General features: G+C 38.3%; 2 protein-coding genes across 5 annotated transcripts in view; one reads left to right on the top strand and one right to left on the bottom strand.

The window, feature by feature from the left end:
• Nucleotides 1-12,299, top strand: part of elmod2 (ELMO/CED-12 domain containing 2) — a 54,038-nt gene extending 41,739 nt beyond the window's left edge. Inside the window, exons 1-10 of one of the 4 annotated variants that reach the window (XM_074685846.1) lie at nucleotides 5,446-5,590; nucleotides 6,355-6,394; nucleotides 9,112-9,259; nucleotides 9,352-9,380; nucleotides 9,926-10,023; nucleotides 10,112-10,241; nucleotides 10,556-10,689; nucleotides 11,119-11,187; nucleotides 11,295-11,428; nucleotides 11,524-12,299. In XM_074685846.1, coding sequence (XP_074541947.1) covers nucleotides 9,115-9,259; nucleotides 9,352-9,380; nucleotides 9,926-10,023; nucleotides 10,112-10,241; nucleotides 10,556-10,689; nucleotides 11,119-11,187; nucleotides 11,295-11,428; nucleotides 11,524-11,681 — 897 coding nt within the window. In that variant the 5' untranslated portion in view covers nucleotides 5,446-5,590; nucleotides 6,355-6,394; nucleotides 9,112-9,114 and the 3' untranslated portion in view covers nucleotides 11,682-12,299. Of the gene's footprint in view, nucleotides 1-5,438; nucleotides 5,591-6,325; nucleotides 6,395-9,111; nucleotides 9,260-9,351; nucleotides 9,381-9,925; nucleotides 10,024-10,111; nucleotides 10,242-10,555; nucleotides 10,690-11,118; nucleotides 11,188-11,294; nucleotides 11,429-11,523 lie in introns of those variants that run through there. The other 3 variants (XM_074685853.1, XM_074685838.1, XM_074685859.1) reach the window with 3 other exon arrangements.
• A 362-nt stretch (nucleotides 12,300-12,661) lies between these two features.
• On the bottom strand, nucleotides 12,662-14,743 carry ucp1 (uncoupling protein 1). Its single transcript, XM_074685870.1, has 6 exons — nucleotides 14,618-14,743; nucleotides 14,181-14,379; nucleotides 13,594-13,791; nucleotides 13,398-13,499; nucleotides 12,893-13,073; nucleotides 12,662-12,786 (listed from the first exon to the last, which is right to left on the bottom strand). The coding sequence occupies exons 1-6, from the start codon at nucleotides 14,741-14,743 to the stop codon at nucleotides 12,675-12,677; spliced, it is 918 nt and encodes a 305-aa protein (XP_074541971.1). The 3' UTR covers nucleotides 12,662-12,674.

The raw sequence follows: 14,743 nt of genomic DNA, 5'->3' as shown, positions 1-14,743 counted from the left end.
TGCAGCAGCGTAGTGCAGCAGAGTAAACCAGGTGAATGGATGAATAGATGGATGGATGGATGGGTGGATGAATGGATGGATGGATGGATGGAGGAGAGGAGGAGAATGGAGGCAGCATCAGCCGCAGGAACGTCATCTGCTTTTTCAAAAGTCATGACTTAATGATCCCAGCAATATGATGTTGTCTGAAAACAGCCTTTATTGATTAAAAAAGAAAGCGGGTTCACTTGGATGTGATTTGTTGAGAGAAAGGCTATTGGTTGTTGGAATAAAAGGGAATGTCAGATTAGGTTTACAGTAGTAGGCAGATTTCCTTGAAGGGGGGCCTTTTCCTTATTAGTGAGTGAGACTGGTAGAGCTTTGCTCTTTCAAAGATTCTGCTCCCATAATCAACCTTTTAGACAGCAGCACGTGTTCATGTGGACAAAAAGGTGCAGTGATGAAGTAACCAACCAGTTTTTGCACTAAAACTGGGTTTGAGTACATATAGGACTATAAACTATACCTCCCTAATTCATTGTATTAATTTCTCATATAAGAAGTTCGACAAGTCATAGTACAGTGGTGGAAAGTATCTTAAAGCTTCAGGGAGAAGAAGTGGAGCCAGTTATGAGAAAGACAGAAATTGAATGTCATTGCTTGTTATGAGCCATAGCATAAAATAACAGCAGCAGCAAGACTGAAGACTGATAGTGTCTTCTATATGGTTCTTTTTATTGCCAATGAATGCAGCCACTGGACCAGACAGGGCAGTGAGCACCCTACAGAAAGTTCTTTTTCATATCCTTGGCAAAGCTTCACTACAAGAAAATTAAAGAAAAGAAGGACCAGCTTTAGTAAAAGAAAACATCCTTGATCCATGCACAGGGCATGCTCATTTGAGAGCTAAAAGCTACACTGTAACAAAATGCTGTAAGAATACGGTGAAATTCTTACAGTAGCATACCGTTTCCCCTTAAAACAGTAATATATTGTATAAAACAATGCATTCTGGGAAATATTTCTGGGCACTTTATTGTTTCCCATAAAATACTGTAACATACCATTAAAAGCATTGCATTCTGGGAGTGATTTTTGAATAAACGGTAAAAATACGGTACAATACAGTATTTTTCAAGAGGTGCATGCTGAGAAGCCATTTCTGGACTCTATTCTGTTGGATTGACTTCAAGGATCCTCTATCATCATCATAATACGTAAGTTGAAATACCTTTTATCTTTTCTGGTGATGTTTGCCTTCTAAAAGGAACTTCTATTGAAGTAAATTTACAAATAAACTTTGTACATAAATTTAATACTGTGAGTGACTGGTAAGCTTGCAGGAAAGCACAGCAGTATTGTTTAGCAACTTGCTATCATCATTTTGCAGGTAACACAAATTTCTGAATAGTTCAGTAAAATTAGCCATATTATTTTTCTGTTTTTTTTTTTTTTTTTTTTTTTTTGGTTGGTTAGCAGCTAGAAACATCATTGTGATTATATTTTGGGGATTTTTTAGTATTTTGTATGTTTCTGTGCATCACATGAATGGATAACTTAAGTGGTAACAGCTAACAGCAGCTGGCATCAAAATACTAAATCTAGTAGAGCAGGTTTAAACTCTTTAAAACTTTTAGATCACAAGTTAAAGAAGTACTGACATGTAGTGACCAACAACTTGTCTGTTACAAACTGTGTAACATTACAGTTTATGAACATTGCATGGTAACTTATGTTGCCTGTTTGTTGCCTGATTTAATGTACTATTCATAGGAATATTCCAAACTCACTTTTCACTTTTTCATCCAGGCCATAGAGATCAGGAAGCAGGGCATGAACACCATCAACAGGGACATGTCACGTAAATAACCTAAATAAACTTCTGAGATAGCGTCTGAGATAAAGAAAAAAAGCTTGATTTTAAGTATGACTGTTCCTCCGTGTAAAGATATTTATCCATGTCAAAATGCTTTCTGAAATAACTCTAACTTCACGTTTCAGGTGGAACAGAGCGTGTGAGTGCTGGACGTTGGATGATCAGCCTTGAGGGTCATATCTTGTGTGAGGGCATCCAACCAACATTTGTGATGGGGCTTGCTGCTCTGTTTGCAATTGACTACATCTGCAGTCTGCAGTACCAGGATGAGGCTGCCTGTACTCTTGAATTCATTCAAAGGTAAGGCTTTTGTTGTCTAACAGACATTTTTCACAGCACTCATTTTAACATGAAATTGCAGGCTAAATCCAGGTGTTACTAATGACAGTAATGAAGGTTACATCCCTGTTATGGATAGTAGCAGACTATGACTTCTAATGTCAGACTATTGTGTGCTTTTCAGGCGCTTCATTGGGATCAACCCGGAAAAAGGGACCAAGGCCAGCCAGGGCAAGACTGTCTCCAAGAAGACAGGGAAAATTGTTCAAAAGAAGTCCACCATCGTCGACCGCCATGTGTCCACTCCTCTGAAGAACCTGATGGACTTCGAGTGGGATTTCATATAGCCTAGGTTAGTGAGGTCAGCTAGGCACTGCACATCAATGCAGCCCTATTTCCCATGTTTTTTTTTTTTTGTTATTTTCTGTGACATGTTCTCCTTTCTACTACAAAAAGATGGGTATTTAAGTTGTATAGCACTGCAGAAAAAATGTTTATGATGATTATTTTCTATTCTTAGAGGACTCAGATCTCTGTTGTATCAATAAAGGCACAAAATGCCGAAAAAATACATTAAAAAATCTTGGGTTTTCAAATAAATGTTGCGAATAAGATATTTTCAAGTCTCTTCTTTTCCATAGATTTTTTTTTACTGCTGCATTTAAGTTAACTGACTCATTCAGTATGTTGTACAGAATACCATTTTATATTTGCTTATTTGCTAATGCTATTTTTTTTTTTTTTTACAAAAACGACTTCAAGGTGTTTTCTTTGGGATTATGGTGAAGTTTTGTTAATATAAAAAGCATTATTGTGCACTGCAAATCCAGCAATATACAGTGTTTTAATAATTAACAGTAATAAACTCTATATTAATCTTACAGTAAAAAAAAGCTGTATAAAAAGGGTAATATACTGGAAACCCTGCTGCCAGCAGTCTACTGTAAAAATCAAGAAAAGACAGTAATGTACTGTAATTCATGTGCTGAATTACAGCACATTACTGTTGATATTATTACAGTAAAATACTGTTAAGTATATAACAGTAAGCCAACCGTAAAATTAACAGTAAAATACTGGAACCACTGCTGCCAGTATTTTACTGTTAATTTACAGGACAATTGTTTACAGTGTACTGCTTAGTCTGGGACTGAGAGATCTTTACTGAAAGTTTAATTTATTTCCTCAAATGCTGCATTTAAGGAAAGTACAATACAGGCTGCTTGCACATTGCTTAAACATTTTCTATTTCACACTGTTTTACACCTCTCAACCACTGCATTGTTTTATTTAATCATTAGATAACATTACAAAGATATCTTAATGATCTTGAGTTCAATATTTTCCACAATGGATGAATCACAAAACAAGCCTGAATGGGTACTAGGGCTCAGCAGAAAACTCTTTGTTCTAAAGTCAGTTAAACACTCCAAAAATGGACACACTAGAAAGGGTTCGAGTGGATTTTCTGGCTTACCTCAGAGTCACAGATCAGTGGTTTTTCTCCTGCCTGGTTGTGTTTATTTACCAAATTTCACATGGCACTCTCAAAGTGTTTCCCTGTAAACACAGCTATGTCAGATCAGAAAACAGATCTGAGAGCTACTGACAAGGACTCAGTATGAGACCATAGACTCTCCCTAACGTCACCCGTCTGTTGCTGAAACAGACTTTTGAAGCACACTAGCTATCACAGCCATGTTGGAAGTGACGGGGGCTTTGAATACAGCTACAGGGAGCCCGTCAGTTACGTGAGCTGAGCTGTGCCTCTGATTGGGCAAGCTCGCGATCTTACTATCCTCTAAACTGCAGAGTTAGAAAAAAATCACCTGTGTGCAGATAGGCTGCAAAACAGGTATTTCTGCAGATATTTTTTATTTCTGCTGTTGGTGTCTTGGTGTGTATATGACTTCCGGCACTCCCAGAGCTAGCCTCAAGCGAACACTGGAGAAACAGCAGATTTTAGCACTTCCACATTGTCTCATTTTCTTAGACCAGAGGTTGCTGCTTGTATGAGACTCGTTACGTGAGGATTGTTTTTGGTACAGAAGGAAAAAAAAAAAGCTCTGCTGACTTAACTAATTTGGTTGGAAATACTGTACTTTACTCATGAGTTTTTCTTAAAATTGTGTTTGGTCATCTCATCACAATGTCAGTCCCTATTACCCATGGGCACCTCTCTGTTGGTGGACAAGATGACGACTCATCTCACAAAGGTCTCCTTTTACAACAGTGATCACACTTTTTTTGTTTTACTTCATAATTTGGCAAAAACCTTTGCTGTTATGAAAATGACTTTGTGCCCTGACCTCCAGTGCTATCAGAACTGAGTCAGCATCATTAGTACAGACTCCTACCTTGGCCAAGGCTTATCTCATGAGCTCGTATTAAATTCTGAGAGGTTACTTCAGGGATTCAGTTTTCAAACGTGGCATGGGTCTTAGGCAGGAGCTCCTCCTAGAATGCAGTAATTGTAAAGAATAGACCTTCTGCCTCTAAAAGCCCAGAGGGACTGATTATGTGATGAGGCAGACTAGACTCAATTACAATCGAGTGCAGGATTGGCGAGTAACTGAGGGTGGCTGTACACATTGGTTATGTGCCAGACTTTTACTTCAGAATAAAAAGGGCCTTTTCAGAAAAAAATACCTAATAAACTTCATCTGATGATGAATATGTGGTCTTTGCTGCTGTTTTAGACATTAAGAGGGCAGAGAGCTTGTACAACTTTACATAAATCGGACTTTTAGAATTAATGAAAATTAGGGCAAAAAGATATATAAAAAAGGCTTTGGTTAAAATACAAAGAAGCACATATTGTCATGTTGTGGATCTGGCATCATCTTGTGGTGAGATTGGTCAAGAAATGTGCCTTGGTTAAAATTATATGTGTCATCTGAATAAGTGATATTCATTCTTGTCCTTAGATTGCCTTCTGTTGAAGACATTAAAAATCGTAGCATAAATACTCTTCTACACATTTCTTTTAAACTGTTCTAAAGGGATTGCAAATAGCCTGTTTTTTTTTTTGCTGTATATACTCAATGTGGGCGATGGACGGCGCTGCAGTAGCGTGGAATAGATTGCCTTTGACAGACTGGCGTGTGTTATATTTAAGTACGTCACGTGAATCAGCCATAACGACATTATAAACATAAATTTCTGGCAGATTTGGCGTTGTAGACAGAGAAGATGAATATTAAAGTTGTTAGAAGGTGTCCATAAGCTGTATGACAGCGTGAAACCTCCTCCCCCTGTAATAAATCCCAAATATTGTATTCTTTTTACTACAAGAAATGTAATGGCCGTGTGTCTAGTGGGAACGTGAACGCACCGGAGCCAGACTGTTGTCAAGAGAAGCGTTGCTAACATTACCACCACATTGCTGTTAGCTCGCATGTTGAAAATAAGTTTAAGTATTTCTTATTCATAAACCGGGATAATTTTTACAAGAAGGTAAGACTAACTCCATTACCTTCATCCTTGTTAGTATGACGGGCACATAAGAGCTGCCGATACAACGAAAACCGTAGTGTACGTAGCTTGTTAGCATTGATGAATACATGTACAACCTGTTGTCTGAACCGGTTAACTGTTTTTTGTGAGTTATGAAGCTAATAAGCACAGTTGTTGTATTAGAAGAAAAGCTTCATAACTTTTGGGTTGCTAAAATTAGCAGAAAGTGGTCAGATTTTTTGCTAAGGCGCATCGTGTCTCAGAGAATGTGTTCGTGTATGATATCAGCTGAGTTGTCACAATAGTCTGAGCATAGCGTGTGCTAGCTCATACAGTGCTATTGTTTTGGCTTCTTAACGACCAGTCAAAATGTTCCCGTTTGCTGTCCTCGTGAACTTGTATCATTAATTTCCGCAGCATTTTGCTTATGTTTTTGTACATTTAAGAAATCAGCTAGTTGCAAACACGGAGTGTTGTCATAATCGCAAACTGTGGTCATTGTCATAAGTGCACATCTAGTGTTTCAGTCCTGCTTTTATTTTTTGACAACGTGGAAACCCTCCCTTGGGTGGGATGAGAAGCAGATGCGCAGAAAGTATTTTGACCTTATATATATATTTTTTCGAAGTAAAGTAGCAGTAGCACATAGTAATAAATTCTAGTATAAATATTAACTTAAAAGTGTTTCAGTACCTGTAAGAAAGGCATGATTTTTTTTCTATATTTCACTGTTAGCTCAACATTTCACTTGTACCGTTGTACAGTTACTTCAAGAAGGCTGCAATCGATCAGAAAATACTTCAGGTAAATACTCTGGTCATGAATTTATCTACTAAATCCATGTTATACTGTCGCAATTTTAATAAATAAATGCACTTTCAGACAGCTGGTACTGATATCCTTTTAAATTTTCCTCAAGAGTGTTAGCTTCGAATGTTACTTTTTATTTATTTATTTATTGCTGTGAATGCAGTAATGCATTCACAGCATATGTTCTTCTGTGACAAAAAAATTTATTCTTCTTCTTCTTCTTCTTCCGCCCGCTTTTTTGGACCGCTAAAACTTCTGCAAACTTCAACCGATTTTCACCGTTCAAACTTCAAAACGTGTGTTTCAGTGGGGACAAGGGGGCTATGACTCTTCAGAAACTTTTCACAAATACTCTCCGAGATATTCAACGTTTTACGAGATTTCGGTCCCATAGAGATGAATGCGGAATTTTCAAAATTTCCTCCCTTCAGGACATTTTTTCAGCCTGCTTCAAACCCTTCTCATTCAGTCATACATTCAGCTACAAACTCCATTCAAACTTCAAAATATTCAGCTATATTTTGGCTTCATTCAGTGGGTTTCAAATGTTTCCTAGCATTCATAGTTACTTCACAATGACCCTTCAAAGGTCATGATGCATTTCAGCTCTTCAAGCCATTTAACATTGGTGTGTATTGGACGGAATGTTTCAGCTCAGAGTGGGAGATTCAAACGACAGAGCAGGGAGAGGGGGAAACAAGACCTGAGAAACTTCTGGGTAAACTGCTCTCTTGGCCACATTTTTTGAGCTATCAACACAAATAAGCCCTCAGCATGTAAGTAGTCTTGTCCTGCTTCTAACAAAGTGGTTTTTAAAGCAAAAGGATGGAGCCCTTTTTCACAAAATGACCAACTGTCGGACAAAGTCAGCTCCGGCACCCATGTACTCCAATGTTAATTCCTGAGGGGTTTTCTCAGAGATCAGTCAAATTTCCCTCATCTATCTATCGCTGTCATGGGCCTATTTCTGCATCTTTAGACATGAAATTAACACAGACAGCTTCCTCAGGGTCTCAGGATTCCTACGGTGTGATCATTTTTCTTATCGGCCCTTTGGTTTTGTCACAGTTGTAGGCAGTTTGACACCCTGATTTCAGTGGAAATGTGTTGGGAATCAACAGACTCCACCAGCTCTCTGATGGCAGTTGGTAAACAATGATCACCATGGCAACATCTGGCTTCAGATGAGCCTCAGCTGACAGGCTTACATGATTAAAAACTCACACACAGGACACACAGAATTTCATTTTGACAGCGTTTCAGAGATGAGACTTGCATTTTCCCTCAGTCAGGTCATTATTTCCATAACTGTTTTTTAAAATTTAATTCATTGCTTCAAATTTTGAAAAGATGCAGCCATTTCAACTTTAAATTCATTTATCCATTTAACTGATTCATCCACTAATTTCCTTTCATCCAAGAGTTCATGGCAGGTTAATTTAGCATTCTGCATTAGCAGTTGAGTGCCTGCTTTTCATGAATTATTTCAACCATTTTCAAATATAAATTCAGTCATTCATGTTTAGCACTCTGCTTTTGCAGTTGAGCACAAGCTTTACAAGACTTAATTCAAATGATTTCAGACATAACTTTAGCCATTCTTGTTCAGAATTTTGCTTAAGCAGTTCAGCGCAAGCATTTTAAGACTTCATTCAGCCATTTTCAGACAAACCTTCAGTCATTAATGTTCAGCATTCTGCATTAGCAGTTGAGCGCAAGCTTTTCAAGACTTTTTCAACCATTTTCAGACATATCTTTAGTCATTCAGGTTCAGCTTTTGTTGCATTAGCAGTTCAGCGCAAGCTGCTTCAGCATTCTGCATTCACAGCGCAATTTCTTCAGAAATTGCTTTTCTAGTTTTTTTTACAAAAACAAAACAAAAATGTTCAGGAACCGAAAGTATGAAAGTTGAAAAATTTGTTGACTTATTTCAGTGAGGATTATTATCATAAAATATTTTATCTTTATTTATTTATAGGGACATTGCATATACATGAACTGTGCCGCGCAGTACCCATGTATATATGCCATAGTTAGCCAATTTCTCAGTTGTATTCCTTGTATTAATTGTGCATAATGATATAAAGAGATAATAAAGAACAGACAGAAACACAACATCTCAATATCATACGAGTGAAGTACAATAAACTCTTAGAATGTCCCTCACAAAGAAAATAAAAAGCTTTTAAAGTGTGATATATTGAGCTGAAGTGCTATCCCCGGAGTTGTACCTCACAAAAGGTTGTAACTGTCTGCTCCAACATTGTCAATCGTAAGTTGTTCCAGATCTCACCACCCTTAACAGAAAGTAAAAGCTGACTACATGTAGAATGTCTATAAGGTCTCATTAGGTATTACATTAACCTCATTCTGGCAGCTGAAATATTTCTGCAGTGATACAATAGTATTTATTTTTTAATCAGTGTATATATTTGCAAAACTTTTATTAGTTGTTAAACATGCAGAAGTTGTACCTAGTAGTTAGTTGATCTGCTCTTCTTCACGAGAAGGAGGATTTGCAGGACTATCCAGATATTCTTTGTCTTTCGTTATCCCTATTGCAAGACCACTCATCATCAGTGTACAGCTTAGTCAGACACCAGGGATCAGTCTTTGAGTTAGACTAGCACAGTAATATGAAGTGAATTGTCTGTCATATTCTTGCGTCAAATTCTTTAGGCGTCTCTGTCCTACCTCTGCCTATGATTTAGAAAATGCTGGGGTGTATCTGGCAGTATGTCTACACATCCTTCCTGAGGTACTGGTTGAAGTGGCTGATCAGACAGGCTACAGGCAAATGTGAGCTGCAGAGGATTTGCTCAGGGTATAAACCTGGGGCAACAAGGACAACAAAAGCAGGTGAAGTTAAATCATTCCAAATATGCTCTTGGTTTCCAGCTTGGAGTACATTTTCCCCATCATATGAATGTGTCTCTCATCTCCTCTTGCAGAATATTCTCTGCAGTCTTCAAAGAACAAGGTGAGAAATTACATCGCATACAAATTCCAGATGCAGAACTATAAATGTGTTTGTGCATCAGAAGAACAAGATATAAATGCAAGAGTAAAATACATGCATCTTAAAAACCCTCAAAAAGTTATAACATTTCCTTTAAGAACAGTTTTAAGGACAGATCTCTGATGAAATGAAGGTCAATCTGAACCATGCAGATCCACAGAGAAGTGCAAAGGAAACGCCCAGGGCTGAACTGTAGACCATTTCATTATCTGTTGTGTGTGTGAACTCCATTAAGGACAAATCCTCTCGACTTTATCTGCCCTTATCTTTCTGTTCATTTGCCAGCCTCAGATGAATTGAATCTGCTTGCCAATTGTGGTTGTAGCTACACATGTTTCTTATCTGGTCAACAGTTCATTCAGACAACAGTGCTTGGTCATCTTTTTTTAAAACAATTTGAAACTTTTTTATACTCTGTAACACTGCTTCCACTGTGTAGAATATTGACTTATCATTTCTTCAACATGACCTCATTCTCCTCTGCTCTTTCTCTTTCAAAAATTCAGGTTTTGAGAGCAGCATTGGAAACAGACAAGAATAAGTTGGAGACCTGTGTGGATCAAATAATGAAAGAGAAGTGTGTGAAACCCCAGAAGGATCCATTGTGAGTTTGACTCATGTGTAACATAAGTCATGTATGATTATTTATCATGTTTAGATTTATTTATAATTTTATTCCATTTCTTTTCCAGGTTCAGGGAAAACCTACACATCTGTCTTTTACAGATTACTGGCTACAGCAACCTTTTTGTGTGTGTAGAAGACGCGAGGAAGGAAGTTTTCGACTCTGAGAACAATGTGCATGAGACCATGCTGTTGAAGGTGTGTGCTACAACTTAATCCATGCTTTTGCTGTTTACTTCTGTGTCAAATGTTGTTGCTTGATTGGCAAATACGTATTGTTCAAGGAAGCTGGGAGTAATGTAAACATATAAAATGTGATGCAGACAATAAGGAGCATCAACACTTCAAAGATTTTTGAGATTAAAAAATGTAAAAAATGTTAGAGGGCACCACATAATTACAGAGAATGTATTGCTTATGAATCAAAGATAAGAGCACAAAACCACATTTGACCTGTTTTCAAGTACAGAAGCAATTTAAGTGTATAACTCATTATGTGTTTATGCTCTTAGCTGTGGGATCTGTTAATGCCAAATGTCAAATTGGAGTCCAGGATCACCAAACAGTGGGGAGACATTGGATTCCAAGGAGATGACCCAAAAACAGACTTTAGAGGAATGGGCATGCTGGGGCTGATCAACCTTGTGTGAGTCTTAATTTAGTAGGATTGAAACATTTTTTTGATATAGATGTTTTTAGAACTAAAAGTATGGATAACTTAAGCACTGAGCATTCGGACTGTACCGATGACCTCTCTTAAAGTCATTTGTCTTTAACAGTAAAGCAAATATGGGTAAAGAGTTGCAAAAAAAAAACCAGTTACCCGAGGAAAAGCAGCTCAATACATGTAAAGAGCAAGAGCACAGATAAGAAAAGCTGACCAATCAAGAACAACTCATTTCCCAGCAGAGTATCACTGGGAGCCTGAAAATGCAATCCTGAACTGACAAGGAAATCCACACAGTCAGCTGAACTTGGACACACTTGTTTTTGATTTCAAACTGCAGTGATCTTATTCTCCATTTAGACTACAAAGTATTTTACTGTTAGAGTAATAAAAATTATGTTGTTGCAGTTTTTTCAGTGAAAACTACACAGAGGAGGCTCGCCAGGTGCTGTCACACGCAAACCATCCTAAACTGGGGTTAGAGACATTCATATATTAATTATTTCTGTCTTTTTTGTCATTATGTTTCTAAACCTCAAATTTGGTGCTCTCATTAAATATATTCTTTATTCTCTATGTTTTAGGTATTCTTATGCCATCGTTGGGATCAACTTGACAGAGATGGCCTACAGCCTCATGAAGAGTGGTGCTTTGAAACCTCATTTCTACAACACAGTGCAGGGCACACCTGAGCTCAAAGACTTTCATCACTTATACTGTAAGTGAAGAGAAAAAAAATCCAGTTCTGCAAGAAACAGAAAGGTGTTTTTATTTTCTAAAGCAATGTCTGTACCTGTGTCTTTTCTCCTACAGGTTATCTGGCGTATGAATTTGATAAATTCTGGGTGGAAGAAGAACCAGAAAGCATCATGCACTTCAACCAGTACAGAGAGAAATTCCATAACATTGTCAAGACACATCTGCAAGATCCACATGTGTCCCTCACATTGACTGTTGGCTCTAAAAACTAACACACACTCAGTGTTGTCTGACTTCTGCACGGACCCTGGTGTTATTTGATCAGGTGGAAGGAGGTCAGAAGTGTGACAGCAGACTGAAGACATTGATGTCCCTGGAAAATTGGAGTGAAGAAAAACCTCCTGAGTTTGTTTATTTGATTTCATCTCGTCACAGTGATAGTCAAAGGTTTTTTAGAACACAGCACAAGACTAAAATGATTATACCTCAAAAAACGACCAATCCCTTGTATGATTAACCATTGTTGGAGGAAAATAAGAGCTGCTGCTGTTATAACTGGTCTCTCTTTGGTGTGAGTTGATGCACTTTGACTGAAAGAGCAGCTACAACTGTCGGAAAAGCAAGTTAAATTGTTGTCTTTCCTTCTGTTTTTGTAGCAGTATCTTTTTGTACTCACATAAACAAGACGTGTGTTCTCACAGTGTGCTACATGCGTGTTCTGAAGTCCCTCTGGTGTCTCTGCATTGTGAAATGAAGGTGATCTTTTTCCTTAATTTTTATAAACACTACATTTCTACTGTTGTTTTATGTTATGGACTGCCTTTGAGATGTATGACATGATTAACACATCTTACTCATAAGTGAATAAATATACAGTTTGATGTTTTGAAGTGTGTTTGGTGTGTGTGAGTTTGTAATAATCAAGCATAGAGTCTTTATAACAAGCCAGATATATATTTAGAGCTTGTTTTATATGTTACTCTGGGCAGCAGTATTGTTTCTTACACAAAGGTCTTTACATCTGAAAGTGCAAAGTGAGAAAAGAAACCACTTTCCATGTCCACAACATTTTCTCCCATTTGTTTTTGGGATGGCTTGATAAATACAAAGATAAAGCTGCATGTCTTTCATACATCGTCCAATATTCCTTTTTCAACAAAGGATTTTCTTCTTTGTCAACTTTAGACAAAAAGAGCAGTACTAAAACAAGACAAACCAAGACATTATTTCATATGTCGTTGGTTTCTCTAGCGGTGGGACAATTTTCAGTTAGCTTCCATCTTCTTCTTTGTGACCATCATGGCTCTCTTGATTTGTTCAAATGAAACAAACATCACAATGTTCCACGATCCCAACCTCAGAAATGAGGGCACAAACCTAAAAAGGAAGAAAAGCAGTGTATAAAATGGAATGAAAGCTACATATGATATTGTTTTGACGTTTTTTTCTGTGTGAACTCTGGGGTCAGAAGGGAGGACCTCACCCTTTGTAGAAAGCTGTTGGCCCCTCTTTTGTCAACATGGTCCAGGAACAGTTTATTGCACTCTTGTACTGGCCTGGCGGAGAGTTCATGTACCTAGTTTTTACCACATCTACTGGTGAAGCGATCACTGTGGTAACAAAGCCAGCTCCAAATGCAGACACAAAGTGGCATGGCAGATTATCTGTGGGTAAAAGAGCAGGGTGATGGTTTGACTGACAGTAACCAGGGGGCCTTTGCTCCGAGCGAAGAAGTAATGAAACTGATGTCAGCAGATTATATAACATCCTGAATGGGGCAATATAAATGATTGAGATAAATCGCATTAACCACTATATTTACAACACTATGAGAGGAAGATACAACATGTTCTGTGTGTTGTTATCAGCTGTAGTAGAGTTAAAAGGGGCCGGAGGGTGTGTGGGTTTTTCTCCAATCAGCTGCCTCTCTGGGATGGCATAATGTGTCTGAGCAGTCCAAACAAACATGCATGAGCTCTCCCTCTCACCTGACATCAGCTTGTGTCTGAGAATGGCCTCCTTGATCAGGTCGTATGTGACCAGCTCTGTGCAGTTTACTAGTGCATTTCTTGTGATGTTTGGAAGCGTGCCTAAAGCAGATAGAAGAGATGATGAAGAGATAATGAAAACTTTGTCCATTAAATGACTGATCACTCATGAATTCTGTGGCTGTCTTCGCTGCACCTTTCCAGAGCCCGCGTAACCCTTCATTCTGGAAGATGTGTTTGTATGCCTGCATGGTGCCGCTGTAGCGACGGGCAACACCCTCCAGGTTTGACTGAGCCTGGAATCGAACCTTGACCACATCTGTGGGTTGTGCAAAGGACACGGCCATGGCGCCTGTGGTGCAGCCTGCCAGGATACGTATCAGCACACCTGGGTCTGGAGAAGGACAAATACAAATACAATAAGAGGCAGACTATTACTATTACCAAGTACGCATAATAGTTATCTGCACCTTACTCCATGATATAAAAGAGAAGTATTTATGCCAAAAACATAGAGAATGCCCTCAAATCTCTTGTTTCCTAGCATATTGTCACTGGTATAACAGAGTAAAAAAAGAAACATTAATAAGAGAATTGGACTTCGTTTCTGGAATTGACATGTTTATATGGAATTGTTTCTAAAATGATTGTATTACTCCTGGTTGTTTACCCCTGTCACATCAGGATGATAATGACAGTATTTTTCTTTTGGGTTTTCAAGTTGGGAAAAAAAAAATCACTTATTGCTCGCTCCTTTGCATGTTTTCTTTGGTTATCACTTACTGTCTTTTCCACCAGTGTAGAAGTTTTTGACGTTGTCGTAGAGGCCGATTCTGATGGAGGCGAAGCACAATTGTCTCTGTAGCCCAGCGACCAGCCCGTTGTACAGAGACCGGGGGCCCTCTGTTCGAATCATAGTGCTGATGGTCCCAAACACCCCTCTGTAGCGGATTCCCCCAATTGCTGCCTTCTCTCCCTGAATCTGAGGTTGCAGATTATAAACACAGCTCAAAGAGGCTTCACCGGACAAAGGTAGAAAACTTTATGTTGCAGACAGAAATGAATGAAACTGATTCAGTGGATATGGAGTTGACATAATGTGCACCGCTTATTCTTGCTTCTAGACTTAAAATGTTTTATTTCCGTACAGAAGAATATGCATTATTGTAAATGTAAAGAAGATGATGTGGTGATTGTAATCACTGATTTCCTTCAAATACCTGTAATCTGACTTTGGCTGTGTCCAGAGGAAATGTGACAATATCAGCTATGCAGGCTGCAAGTCCAGCACTAGCCATCTTCACTCCCAAAGGAGGGGGTACATCTGAGGGTTTTAGTCCCACCAT

The sequence above is a fragment of the Halichoeres trimaculatus genome, unplaced genomic scaffold (genome assembly GCF_033239565.1).
Source record: "Halichoeres trimaculatus isolate MK-OKI-2021-1 unplaced genomic scaffold, fHalTri1.1 fHalTri1_scaffold_2, whole genome shotgun sequence".
NCBI classification, from domain to species: domain Eukaryota; kingdom Metazoa; phylum Chordata; class Actinopteri; order Labriformes; family Labridae; genus Halichoeres; species Halichoeres trimaculatus.
Note: the sequence above shows the minus strand (reverse complement) of the source record. Positions and strands in the feature narration are given on the sequence as shown.

Bases quoted from the DNA above. Each gene is read 5' to 3' on its own strand.
- ucp1 (XM_074685870.1), bottom strand. From the start codon at position 14,743: ATGGTGGGACTAAAACCCTCAGATGTACCCCCTCCTTTGGGAGTGAAG. The intron at 13,500-13,593 runs GTGCAGCGAAGA...TATCTGCTTTAG, and splicing joins GTTACGCGGGCTCTGGAAAG to GCACGCTTCCAAACATCACA. The intron at 12,787-12,892 runs GTGAGGTCCTCC...CTTCCTTTTTAG, and splicing joins CCAACAGCTTTCTACAAAGG to GTTTGTGCCCTCATTTCTGA.